The sequence below is a fragment of the Arachis hypogaea genome, chromosome 13, assembly GCF_003086295.3.
Source record: "Arachis hypogaea cultivar Tifrunner chromosome 13, arahy.Tifrunner.gnm2.J5K5, whole genome shotgun sequence".
NCBI lineage: Eukaryota > Viridiplantae > Streptophyta > Magnoliopsida > Fabales > Fabaceae > Arachis > Arachis hypogaea.
In genome coordinates this window covers 12,556,542-12,568,889 of record NC_092048.1, presented here as the reverse complement: position 1 = coordinate 12,568,889, position 12,348 = coordinate 12,556,542, and the positions used below count along the sequence as shown (strand labels likewise).

At 37.5% G+C, this 12,348-nt stretch overlaps 2 protein-coding genes across 5 annotated transcripts in view; both read left to right on the top strand.

Annotated features, from left to right (window-relative positions):
- The first annotated feature begins 7,142 nt into the window (after positions 1–7,142).
- Positions 7,143–8,853, top strand: LOC112732679 (pentatricopeptide repeat-containing protein At2g03880, mitochondrial-like). The gene is made up of 3 exons (XM_025781426.1): positions 7,143–7,400; positions 7,485–8,263; positions 8,619–8,853. The coding sequence occupies exons 1-3, from the start codon at positions 7,143–7,145 to the stop codon at positions 8,851–8,853; spliced, it is 1,272 nt and encodes a 423-aa protein (XP_025637211.1).
- Positions 8,854–9,439: 586 nt separating this feature from the next.
- LOC112737274 (protein PARTING DANCERS) overlaps positions 9,440–12,348 on the top strand; it is a 4,916-nt gene continuing 2,007 nt past the window's right edge. Inside the window, exons 1-8 of one of the 4 annotated variants that reach the window (XM_072211257.1) lie at positions 9,440–10,002; positions 11,000–11,124; positions 11,205–11,293; positions 11,395–11,490; positions 11,592–11,686; positions 11,763–11,803; positions 11,905–11,985; positions 12,222–12,348. The exon at positions 12,222–12,348 is cut by the window's right edge and continues 2,007 nt beyond it. In XM_072211257.1, the coding sequence (XP_072067358.1) occupies positions 9,951–10,002; positions 11,000–11,124; positions 11,205–11,293; positions 11,395–11,490; positions 11,592–11,686; positions 11,763–11,803; positions 11,905–11,985; positions 12,222–12,348 (706 nt within the window). In that variant the 5' untranslated portion in view covers positions 9,440–9,950. Of the gene's footprint in view, positions 10,003–10,999; positions 11,125–11,204; positions 11,294–11,394; positions 11,491–11,591; positions 11,687–11,762; positions 11,804–11,901; positions 11,986–12,221 lie in introns of all 4 variants that reach the window. The other 3 variants (XM_025787092.2, XM_072211258.1, XM_072211259.1) reach the window with 3 other exon arrangements.

Genomic DNA, 12,348 nt, shown 5'->3' with positions numbered 1-12,348 from the left:
TTTCAATAATTCTTCTCATCATGGTTGTTCCCGGATGACCTAATCGGTCGTGCCAAGTTATGAACTCATTTGAGCTAGTAAACTTCTGGTTTACAGTGGCATGTGATTCAATTGCACTAATCTTGGTATAATACAACCTAGATGAAAGTGAGGGTAATTTTTCTAATATAACTTTCTTATTTGAATCATGAGTTGTGATATATAAATACTCATGATCTCCCTCATTCATAGTCTCAATATGATATCCATTTCGGCGAATATCTTTAAAACTCAACAAGTTTCTTCGAGACTTGGTAGATAACAGTGCATTATTTATTATAAATTTTGTTCCTCCAGGAAACAAAATTATAGCTCTTCCGGAGCCTTCTATCACATTGCCTGAGCCAATAATAGTGTTAACATATTCCTCTTTTGGCACAAGATGGGTAAAATATATATCACTTTTGAGAATAGTGTGCGAACTTGCACTATCCGCAAGGCATACATCTTCATTACATATCCTTGCCATTCTCTTCAAAAACAAATAATAATAAAATGAGTAGTATGCACAGTTAAATTGAATACTTGATCAGAATTATTTTTCTAAGAAATACTGTACATAAAATAATGTCATATACTAAAATTTTATTTTAAAATTTAACACATTTAATAATTTCAAAATTTATTAATATTTCATTATTTATGTACATCACATTTGAAACTTAAATACATAGAAAATAAAACTTAACAATAAGTTTTTTACATTATTTATTTACATATATACTTCACAATCCCACATATTAAACTATTCCATCATTGATCAAATGACCAATATTTCCTTCAGGATCCTCAAAGAAATCAGATACATCATAATGAGTGGTGGAGTTCTCAGCATCATTTGAAACAAAATTTGTTTCCTTTCCTTTGTCGTTCTTTTTCAAAGATGCCTGGTAAAGATCGACTAGGTGCCTTGGGGTACGACAGGTACGTGACCAATGGCCCTTTCCACCACAGCGGAAACACTTCTCCTCGGTTGATTTATTCTGCCCGATATTCTTTTCTTTGTCCCACTTCTGGTGAGATCCTCTCTTTTGAACATAATTCTTTTTCCTTCCATAATTTTTCTTGTTATTAAAAGCTTGCCATTTACCTCTTCTGGGTTAATGATTTGCCGCATTTACTTCAGGAAATGGGGCGGCGCCAGCTGGGCGCGCTTCATGATTTTTCAATAACAACTCATTGTTGCGTTCGGCAACAAGAAGGCAAGAAATTAACTCAGAATATTTCTTAAACCCTTTCTCTCGATACTGCTGCTGCAGGAGCACATTCGAGGCATGGAAGGTTGAGAAAGTTTTCTCCAACATATCATGATCAGTTATTTTTTCCCCACACAATTTCATTCGTGAGGTGATTCGAAACATTGCAGAATTATATTCATTTATAGATTTAAAATCTTGTAAACGCAAATGCGTCCATTCATACCGGGCTTGAGGAAGTATCACCGTTTTCTGATGATTGTACCTTTCTTCAAGGTCTTTCCAAAGATCTGCAGGATCTTTTAATGTGAGATATTCATTTTTCAATCCCTCGTCAAGGTGACGACGAAGAAAAATCATGGCTTTGGCTTTATCCTTCTGGGATGCATTATTTTCAGCCTTAATGGTATCTCCAAGATCCATTGAATCAAGATGGATTTCAGCATCTAATATCCATGATAAATAATTGTTTCCAGATATATCAAGAGCATTGAATTCAAGATGAGAGAGCTTCGACATAATGAAAAATTGTTACCTTAGTCTTCCTAAAAATTTGATCAGAGTCTCGTGCTGATAACGTGTTGTAAAATAAAAGATATATATAATAGAGATGTACAAATAGAAGACTCTAGTATTAAAATAATTAGCCCAATAATAATTTATATATATATATAATAATATTATATGTTGTAATGTGTATATATATACAAAGATAGAAAGAAGTATTAAAAATAAAGAGAGAGAGAATCGCATCTGTTTATTGTTGCAATCTCAATATAATAAAGATGGTTAATATTGCTATTAATATTATATGTAAAGAGTAATAGAAAATAGAATTTAAAATACTTATAAAATAAAAGAAGAGAAAGAATTGTAGTAGAAATATAAGAAGAAGAGTATTTGATTGCAGCATAAAATAAGATTGATTTGTATGAAAAGGAAGGGAGAATAGTATTTTGTTATTGCTTGTAGTGTATAAGGAAAATATTATAGTAAAAGAGGAGAGAGGAATGCTTTATTTTGTATTATTGTGTGTTGTAAGTAAAGGCTATGATGCCTTATTTATAGTAGTACAAAATCAACCTTCATTAAAGGTTGGTCTTCAAATTTCTTCATTGAAAATAAATCTTTGTATGGAAAAGATTATTAACCGCCCAATTGATAAATGGGCATTCATTTCATGTTTATCCCAACACTTATTTTATTTTTTAGCATTGTATGATATCCTCAGAACGCCGATTCAAATTGGAGAGGACAAGTCACCAAAAAAAAATTGGAGAGGACAGATATTGGTTTGAGAAGCCAACGCAAAAGGACATGGTCAATTCAGTTGGCACTAGTGCGAACTGCTAACAATCTGTTATGGTACAAAAATAATAAATAAATAAATAAAATTAGAAAAAGAAAAGAAAAATGCTTGAAGTGCAATGTGGTGAACTCCATCCAAAATTAAGTTTACAGTAAATAATTAATTCTGCATATCTTATATGATTTTAACTATTTTTCATAATAGTTTTTAAAAAAAATGACAAATAGATCCCTGTCCTTTTATCCCATGAACATTTTTGTTCTTGACCATTGAAAAATACTTTTAAGTCCCTGACCTTCACAAAACTTGGACAGATTAGTCTCTAACGGAGGCATTTGGATGGATCAGTCCCTAACGGAGGCATTTGGACGGAGGGACTGATCCGTCCAAGTTTTGTGAAGGTCAGGGACTTAAAAGTATTTTTCAATGGTCAGGAACAAAAATGTCCGCCAGACAAAAGGTTAGGGACCTAATTGTCATTTTCTCTAGTTTTTATTAAAAGTAATAAGTGATAGGTATTTTTTTCCCTTACATTTATCATTTATTTGGGGGCAATTTACATAAATAAAATGAATGAAAGAAACTGTTACGCAAATATAACATTCTGAAAAACTAGACACAAATGCAACAAACCCAACTATATATAATCCGCAACACCTTAATGCGGAACCTAAATACACGTAATCCGCTACACTCTGATGCGGATTACGTTGAGAAGTTAAATACTTATAAACCGCTACACCCTATAGCGAATTATGATCATATGGGCCCGAAGTCTATTCCGATATACCCTCTAGCGGATTATGAAGAGAGTAGAAGCAAAGAAGTTGCCTATATATACCCAAAACAAGTTGTGTAGAGTGTCATTTTCATTCATTCATAACTTGAGGAATGGATAGTGAAGAGAGCTTTTTGGTGTTAGTGCACTCTTCTGGAAAAATAAAAAAGAATAAGAAGCATGGTGTGAAGTTTACAGATAGAGAATCACTGAGTGTTTTCATCAGGTCGTCTGATACACTGTTGGATCTGAAGACCAGTATATTGCAGAAGTTGGGCGCCGGTGGCACAAAGTGGGTGAAGAAGCTGTTCTACAAGATTCCTATTGCGGTTGTGTCAACCGGCATGCAATATGAAATATTCGTGTTACGATCAGATGAAGATATGCAGGTGTTGTTTCATTGTCGTCGGAGTTTTCCGGAAGTGAGGATACACGAGTTGTTTGTGAAGTTGGAACATGGGATCGATAGTTCTGGGGCATCCGCGCCAAACCCTCAGTCCACCACGATGGGGGGTGCCTTTACCTCGATGCTCGTCGTTGCACCTGAGTGTTTGTTGGAGTATCGGCCAGCTGGTCCAGTTGGGGTATTCACCTCAGCTCATCCATCTCCAGATGTAGGACGTGAGGGGGAACCGGATCGGGTTGAAAATGCGATGCTAGAGGATGATTCCGACGAAGAGCCTGCTGACATTGGAAGGGACAACGATGATGAAATTCCGATAAACCCAGTAACATGTCAACCACCGTCAAGTGTCGGCACACATGAGCAACCTGCACATTATTCTACCCTGGACCTGGAAGCCATCGGCCAACCGCCGGAGTCAGATCCAACCTTTGGGGGTCAAGGGTTGCACGAGAGAAATTCTGTAGTTGAATTTCAAGTTGGCCAATCTTTCCACAGTAAGGAGGAAGCTGTTCTTACTATAAAGGATTACAGCATTTGGCGCGGTGTTAAGTACAGAGTGATGGAGTCGGATCATCTTAAGTACCATGGGAGATGCAAGGAGTTCGGGAAGGGTTGCACGTGGATGATTTGCATAAGCCTTCGAGCGCGGAAGGGAACCTTGGAGGTTCGATGGTACAACGAACCACACACATGCTTGGCTACATCAATATCAAGCGACCACCGACAGCTTGATTATCACATGATCTGTGCAAAAATCTTTCCTCTGGTTTGAGCCAATACGGCGGTCTCGATAAAGGTGTTACAAGAAGCTACCGAGGGAACGTACGGGTTCAGGCCAACTTATAGGAAGACGTGGTTGACAAAACAGAAGGCGGTAGCACAGATATACGGGGACTGGAAAGAGTCCTATGCTGAGCTACCTCGTTGGATCATTGGTGTGCAGTCTACCATGGAGGGGACGGTTGGCCTTGTTGAAGACGTCTCGGTATGCTGTACTTGCGATCATGTACTTCATCGTCTTTTCTGATGTTTCCTTATGTTGAAGCTTTCCGATATTGCAAGCCATTGGTCAGCATAGACGGTACTCATCTGTATGGCAAGTATGGCAGGACTTTGCTGCTGGCCATCGCCCAAGATGGGAACTCCAACATCTTGCCTATTGCTTTCAGTCTCGTGGAGGGGGAAAATGCCGAGTCGTGGTCTTTCTTTCTGACCAACCTGCACCAACATGTGATTCCACAACAGGGGATACTGGTTATCTCAGATAGGCACAACAGCATCAAAGCTGTACTAGAGAACCCTAAGAGTGGCTGGTTACCCCCTCATGTGTATCGAGCATTTTGTATTCGACATGTTGCAGCTAACTTCGCACTCAGTTTCAAGGGCACGGATGCAAAGCGTTTGCTTGTGAACGCTGCTTATGCGAAGACTGAGGCAGAGTTTCACTATTGGTTTGATATAATGCGGACTGAGAATCCGGCAATGTGTGATTGGGCGAACAGAATAGAATACGATAAGTGGACTCAGCACCACGTTGGTGGCAAACGATTCGGTCACATGACGACCAATATATCTGAGTGTGTTAATTTTGTTCTAAAGGGTATACAGAATCTTCCGATTACCGCCCTGGTGAAGTCCACATATGGTCGGTTATGAAGGCGATGGAGCGCAACTTGAGAGACTCCAGGTGCTTCACTGTCACCCTATTCGATAGATACCAGTCTGAGTATACCGTTGCCGAGACGACACCGACCGAGAGCTTTTCACTTAAGACGTACCGAGTTTCCCTTCAGGATCATACATGCGACTGTGGATACTTTCAGGCTCTCCATTGTCCATGTTGCCATGCGATTGCATGTTGTGCCCAGTCACGGCTTGACTGGTCTATCTATGTCGACGAAGTCTACACCATGCAGAAAGTGTTCAAGGTGTACTAGATGGGTTTTGTCCCGCCAATACTAGAGGGACTTTGGCCACCTTATGATGGTCTGACCATTATTCCGGATCCTAGCTTGAGGCATTGTCGTGATGGGCGACCGAGGTCTACCAGAATCCGAAATAATATGGATGAGGTCGATCCTAACCGACCGAAGCGATGCAGGCTCTACAGGCTCTGCAGACAGCCTGGGCACACGCGTAGATCTTGCCCCCAGAGAGGCTCCACCGTTGCTGGTAGTTCGTAGGATTTGTAGTGTTTGTGCTTCTAGTTTTTGAATTTTATTTTCTCATGTAGCGATTTACGTTTTTCAGTGTCAGTGTTAGTGTTAGTGTTATTTTTGACCTATTTGTATGACTTATGACATTTTTATGTCCTTTAAGTGTTAATCGTTTGTGACTATTACATTTGTATGACTTATGTAGTAATTTATTCTGTGTTAGTGTTAATGTCTGGTGGCTATTATATTTCTACGACTTATTGCTTATGACGAGTATATTTGTATAACTTCGTACATTTTGCATCACCGGTGGTTACTATGAGACTGGTATTCATGAATATGTTTCCAAGCTTCCACTCTCTTCATAATCCGCTAGAGGGTGTAGCGAAATAAGCTTTGGGCCCATATGATCATAAACTGCTACAGGATGTAGCAGTTTATGAGTATTTAACTTCTCAGCGTAATCCGCGATAGGGTGTAGTGGATTACGTGTATTTAGGTTCTGCGTTAGGGTGTCGCAGATGACATACATTTGGGTTTGTTACATTTGCGTCTGGTTTTTCAGAATGTTGTATTTGCGTAACAGTTTCTTTCATTAATTTTATTTACGTAAATTGGCCTTTATTTGGATTTAATTTGTCATAAAACCACTCTTTTCACAAATTTAAGTTGATAGAAGAAGATAACATTAATAGTTATATTTCTATTACTCTCTCTTTTTTTCGTTTATTTATCTTGTGCTATTTTTTTTATTTTTGGAATTCACTAAAAATCGAACTCTTGACATTTCAGACATAAAATTTATTTATTATATATTATATATTATAAATATTTATTTAAAAAAAATAATATTAATAAATAATTAAATATTATATAATCATAAAAAAATATGTTGTCATTAATAAAATTATTTTTTTATTTGTACATGTTTAAATTAAATTTATATTATTAATTGTAACTTAATTAAAAATATAATAAAAAAGTAAGTATAAAATTAAAATTAAATTAGATCAATATAAAACTATCTAGTAGAATATTTACTTATGTATGTTGATCGACACATATATTAAAAAAAACATCAATTCAGCTTAGTAACATAGAGAGTAAATACCCATAGTCGTCCCTGAGATTCGCGCAAATACTCAATGTGATCCTCAAGATCCCGATTTTCCTGTTATAGTCCTTCAAATAGAGCTCCGAGCACTCAAAGTGGTCCCTGGATATATTTCTGGTGATGAGTCATCACCGGAGCGCTGGTATGGCGTCGTTTTGCCAGGCTAGAGCTGAGCTGGCTCATTTTCAATTTATACCCACATTGGTCCCTCGCAGTTGGTGTTATTATACAAAGCTCCACTCCTGCATGCTTCGCTCTCCCTCTTCTTCGCGTTCTTCATCGCATTCTTCAGGCTCCCAATTCTCTTCCTCTACGCTCTCCAAACCTACATCCATCCCGATGTCCAACCCTCCACCTCCAACGACCTTCGTGCTGCCATTCGCCGCCGTAGCGCCCCCAAAGGCCCTGCTCCCGACCTCCCGATGCCCTCCTCCACCTATATCACTACTTGTGTATAATCACTACTTGTGCCTTGTGGTTTTCTAGTTCCTTGGCCCACTTGTGTTGGTACTTCTCAAATGGTACCTTCCAGAGACCTTGGTCAACACACTACTCAATATGTACGTCAAATTCCACCTCTTGGAAGAGGCACACAAGTTGTTCGACGAAATGTTCGAACGAAATGTTGTTTCATGGACGACTTTGATATCTGCTTATTCTCAGGCTAAGCTGAATGATACGGCTGTAAGACTCTTGATTGGTATGCTTAGAGAAGGTGTCATGCCTAACATGTTCACTTTTTCTTCTGTTTTGAGGTCTTGTGAGAGGCTCTCTGATCTCAAACAACTTCATTCTTTCATACTGAAGGTGGGGTTGGAGTCTGATGACTTTGTAAGGAGTGCCCTTATTGATGTTTACTCAAAACTGGAAGAGCTGTTTGAAGCTGAGACTGTTTTTCGTGAAATGTTGACTGGAGACCCTGTTGTTTGGAGCTCCATCATCACTGCTTTCGCTCAACACAGCAATGGGGATGAGGCCTTGAACCTTTACAAGAGGATGAGGAGAGCTGGCTTTCTGGCCACACAACCGACTCTCACGAGTGTTCTGAGAGCGTGTACTAGTTTGTCATTGTTGGAGTTAGGGATGCAGGCACATGTCCATGTGCTAAAGTATAATCAAGATCTTATCCTTAACAATGCATTGTTAGATATGTATTACAAGTGTGGTAGTGTGGAAGATGCAAAGCTCATTTTCAATAGGATGGCTGAGAAGGATGTTATCTCTTGTTGCTATCTCTTAAAAAGCCTAACATGTTGTATAGGCTTGTATATGCAATTATGCATGCTATGTTTGAGCTGTGACTTTTTAATGGCATTATAGAAGCTTAGTATTTCCTATGGTATTGTTGAATTGATGATTTCCATGGTAATAATTAAAAGTAGCTTGAATTATCTTCGGCAAGTGGATGGGATAGTATGGCAGGTTGTGGTCCTGATTTTCTTAGAAAGAACTTAAAGAGTTATTATTATTTTACCTTTAGCTTGGCAATAATTTCCTGTATCAATAGTGATTGTCTCTTGAGAATTATTTCTATAGTACCTCTTCATGTACGTTCTTTCTGCTTTTGTAGAATTTTCACCATGCAACTTGATGTATTAATTTTTGTTTCACTTGTTTCAGGAAACCATTGATTAGATTGGGTGCCAATATGCCTACAAGAGCAAAGCGCATGGCCCGGTGGAGTGATTTCGATCAATACACAACCGTCGGAATCAGCCATTTGACCCCTTATCACAATGGAGAGACTAACGATGTTGTTCTATATTTTGGGATTATTGATAGCTTGCAAAACTATGATATCGGCAAGAAGCTGGAGCATGCGATGAAGAGAGCGATGAACAAGAAGAAGACATAAATTTTATGAAAATTTGGGGATTTAGGGTTAAATTAATGGGAGGGACCAACGTGGGTACAAATTGGAAATTAGCCAGCTCAGCTAGTCGTTAGAACCCTCCAGCGTGGCAAAACGTCGCCACGTCAGCGCTCCGGTGATGATTCATCACCAGAAATATGCTCAGGGACCACTTTGAGTGCTCGGAGCTCTATTTGGAGGACTACAATGGAAAAATCGGGATCTTGAGGATCACATTGAGTATTTGCGCAAATCTTAGGGACGACTATGGGTATTTACTCGTAACATAGAAGAGGAACGTTGCAAATTAGAGGTTATGTGTTCGAACTATGATTTTCTCAATTTTTGTATTTTCTAACAAGTTGGAGCACATGAACATGTAAAAGTATGCTAATAAGTAAATATTTTTTTATTTTAATTAATAATTATTATATATGTTATATTATTTTATTTTTATTATGTAAAAAAAATATATTTAATAATATTTTAAAAATAAATATATTAAAAAAAGTAGAAAAAAATTTTATTATTATTTTTTAACAAAGATAAGCTTTTTAAAATATTTTGATGTTTTGTATATATATCCAATATCCATTCAATCCGCAAATGTGTGGATCGATCTAAGTTTATTTTCGATCTAATTCACGTTCACTCCTAACTTGGAATATGGTAGAGCTGCGAGCTCCACCGGGGCACGGGTGGACGTGCACGGATCCATGCAGTTCACCGGTTTCTTGTGATCCGACCGATTTTCAGCGACTTTGAAGTCTGTTGACCAATTCTAAAATTAATCCGATCTTACATTCAGAAGGAATGGACTAGACCACTCGTTTTTCGATTTTCCGGTCAAACGACCGGTCCGTTCTGGACTTCTGGTTCTATAAGACTGACTAAAGGCCGGAAAAGTATAATCCATTAATTTGGTTTAAAACGGTGGCGGGAAACACTTATTTTTGTGTACTGGAGACGGGAATCACGTTCCATCTTCTATTTCGTTCTTCGTGCTCTGCAATACCGAAAGAGAACGAGCTTCGAGTTCGAGATCCATCTAACAAATCGCTTCTTCTTTCTCTGATGCTTAGTTCTCAGTTTTCGTGGATATGCACCTCAGTGATTCAACTACTTCAGCTCCATCGCATGCCACGTTATCCGGTACCGATCTTTTGTTTTCTTAATCACCTGAAAAACACTGTAACCGTCACAATTCCGTTTCCAGACACGAATGCTCTGCTTATCGATTTAGTTCATTTTTTTTTGAATATTCTTAGTTTTTGGTTTTCCTTATCGATTATGTTTGATCGAGAGAAAATTAATCATGTTTTGTTTTGCTTGGATTCCGTTTGTTAGCACTACGAATCCTATACATCGAGGATATGGAACCGATCTAATGCTAGCTGATACAGTAGTAAAATTAGTAATAATGAGGCTTTGATTTACTAATAACAAGATGAAACGAGAAGAGTAGGTTCACACGATTCTCTTTCTCTTCTTTCGATTTGATTTGATTTCGGTGTAGGAACAACTTCATGTGTATCGGCAGAAGAAAATTTCAAAATCAATTTGAATTTCGTGTTTTAGGTATCTATTGCTTTTATTCATCGATCTGTTTTCACACTTCCAATACGATAAATATCTTTTGAAGTGTTTTTAATTCACTACAATTCATGGAATAATCAGACTGGTTTTTATTCACAGAATCACAGGGAATAAGAGATTGACAAGTTTAACTTCCCTTATAACTGCCTAAGTAGCTTGTACAAAACTAACAATTCGTAATTATCATAAATTAATTATGGACTACGGTGCAACAAATCTAGCTATAGCATGGATTGATTTGAGGCATATGAGAATATTTTAGGTACCAGTAATGGCGTTTTCAAGAGAATGCTTATGTATTGGTTGAGCTGCTTGTTAACCTGCAACCGTAGATTAAAAGTATATTATAATGCTTCTGAATTTCGATCATTATCTATTTGTTTTAGCTTCTAAAGTATGCCCTGTCTTAACCCTGTACTGAGTATACAGCTCGATGCAGGCAATTATAGCATCACATGTTTGTTTTTATATTTATTTTTCGTGCTTAAATGTTTAATCACAGAAAATTGCATCCGACACTATATAATGAGGCTACCATTATGTATTATTGCAGGCACAGGGGGCGTCTGTTTGATGAGAAATGTATGGAAAGGGGAACAACATCCATATGTTATCAACTTCATCTCCACTTTCCTCTCTGCAAATTCTTTTCGCCTTAATTTTGTCCCTATTGCTCCTGTAATTTACAGATTCTATGTTCTTTTAATGTTTATTTCAAATACCGACTCTCCACTGAATTTTGAGAAGCTTATTTGCAGGACTTCATTTTCAATTGTGGGGGTTTGTCTGTAGCATTTGTTTTTGTGACTAACTGGGATTGCAACAACGTGTCTCTGATCTTCAGCAGGTAACTGAGCTGCTGGTTTTCAAGTCTTTAGTTGGGACTTTGTTATCTATTTCATAAAGAGATTTTCGAGTCTTATGTTATATTCAAATCTTCTCATGCAGAGTTCAGAAATTGAGAACACAATTTGCACGTTTTTATGTTATCATCACACTCCCAGCAAAACAGCAAATGAATTCATTTATTCAGTCATACTTCAAGTGAGTTACATACGTTGCTTTTATTTTGTTCTGATTGATCATTTGCTATGTACAACTTCAATAGTGAGAAAGCAAGATCCATGTTTATGTTTTACGAATAGATTTGAGATGGTGATTGGCAAGCCTACGTTTGTTCCAGTTCAGGACATAGAGATGGGGTTTGAAAAGATGGTAAAAATAGCTCATTCATCTGGAGGTAAAAACTGAAACTTAGTGTACCAACTTTGATGTGTTGTTCCAATTGACATTTCTTATATTAAAAATAATTACAGTATACAAGCAGCAGAAAATTGGAGAGAAACTGAAAGCTGAGGTCAGTTGTGCGAGGTGCATACTATAATTAGCTGCCAGGACTTAAGAATTAAACTTAAATATTGATTTAATGCATGAACTTTTATTATGGTTATAAAGAAGAAGCTATCGGTGCAAGGAATGAACTTCTACCTTAAAGTGGTTACTTCGATTCCAGGCATTGACAATCATGACGCAAATGCGGTAAATCATTTTATATGAAGCAACTTCTCATTTTAGTTTTCGTGATTTTTCATGCCTAAACCTAACAGCGCTAAAGCTCAAGATTCTTGATTATATAGATGTTTAAACTCTGGAGTATCTTTCTCTAACAATAGCTATATCACCTAATATTTGACTTAAATGTGAAATGAAACCATGATAAGCATATGCATATAGGCATAGCTTGAGTTATTTTGTCATTCTGGTGCTCAATTCAGCTTAGTCAAGCTATTGGTTCTGTCCAAGCAATTGCCAAGGCATCCAAAGACCAAATTCTGGAGAACACAGACCTTTCTGCTGAGAAGGCAGAGATGATTTCAAGGTTTCTGAGGGACCCCAAGTTTT

Excerpts from the sequence above, each read along its gene's own strand:
- LOC112732679 (XM_025781426.1), top strand. The coding sequence starts at position 7,143 with ATGGCGTCGTTTTGCCAGGCTAGAGCTGAGCTGGCTCATTTTCAATTT. Across the intron at positions 7,401-7,484 it reads CCGCCGTAGCGCCCCCAAAG|TTCCTTGGCCCACTTGTGTT; the intron begins GCCCTGCTCCCG and ends GTGGTTTTCTAG. Across the intron at positions 8,264-8,618 it reads CTAACATGTTGTATAGGCTT|GAAACCATTGATTAGATTGG; the intron begins GTATATGCAATT and ends CACTTGTTTCAG.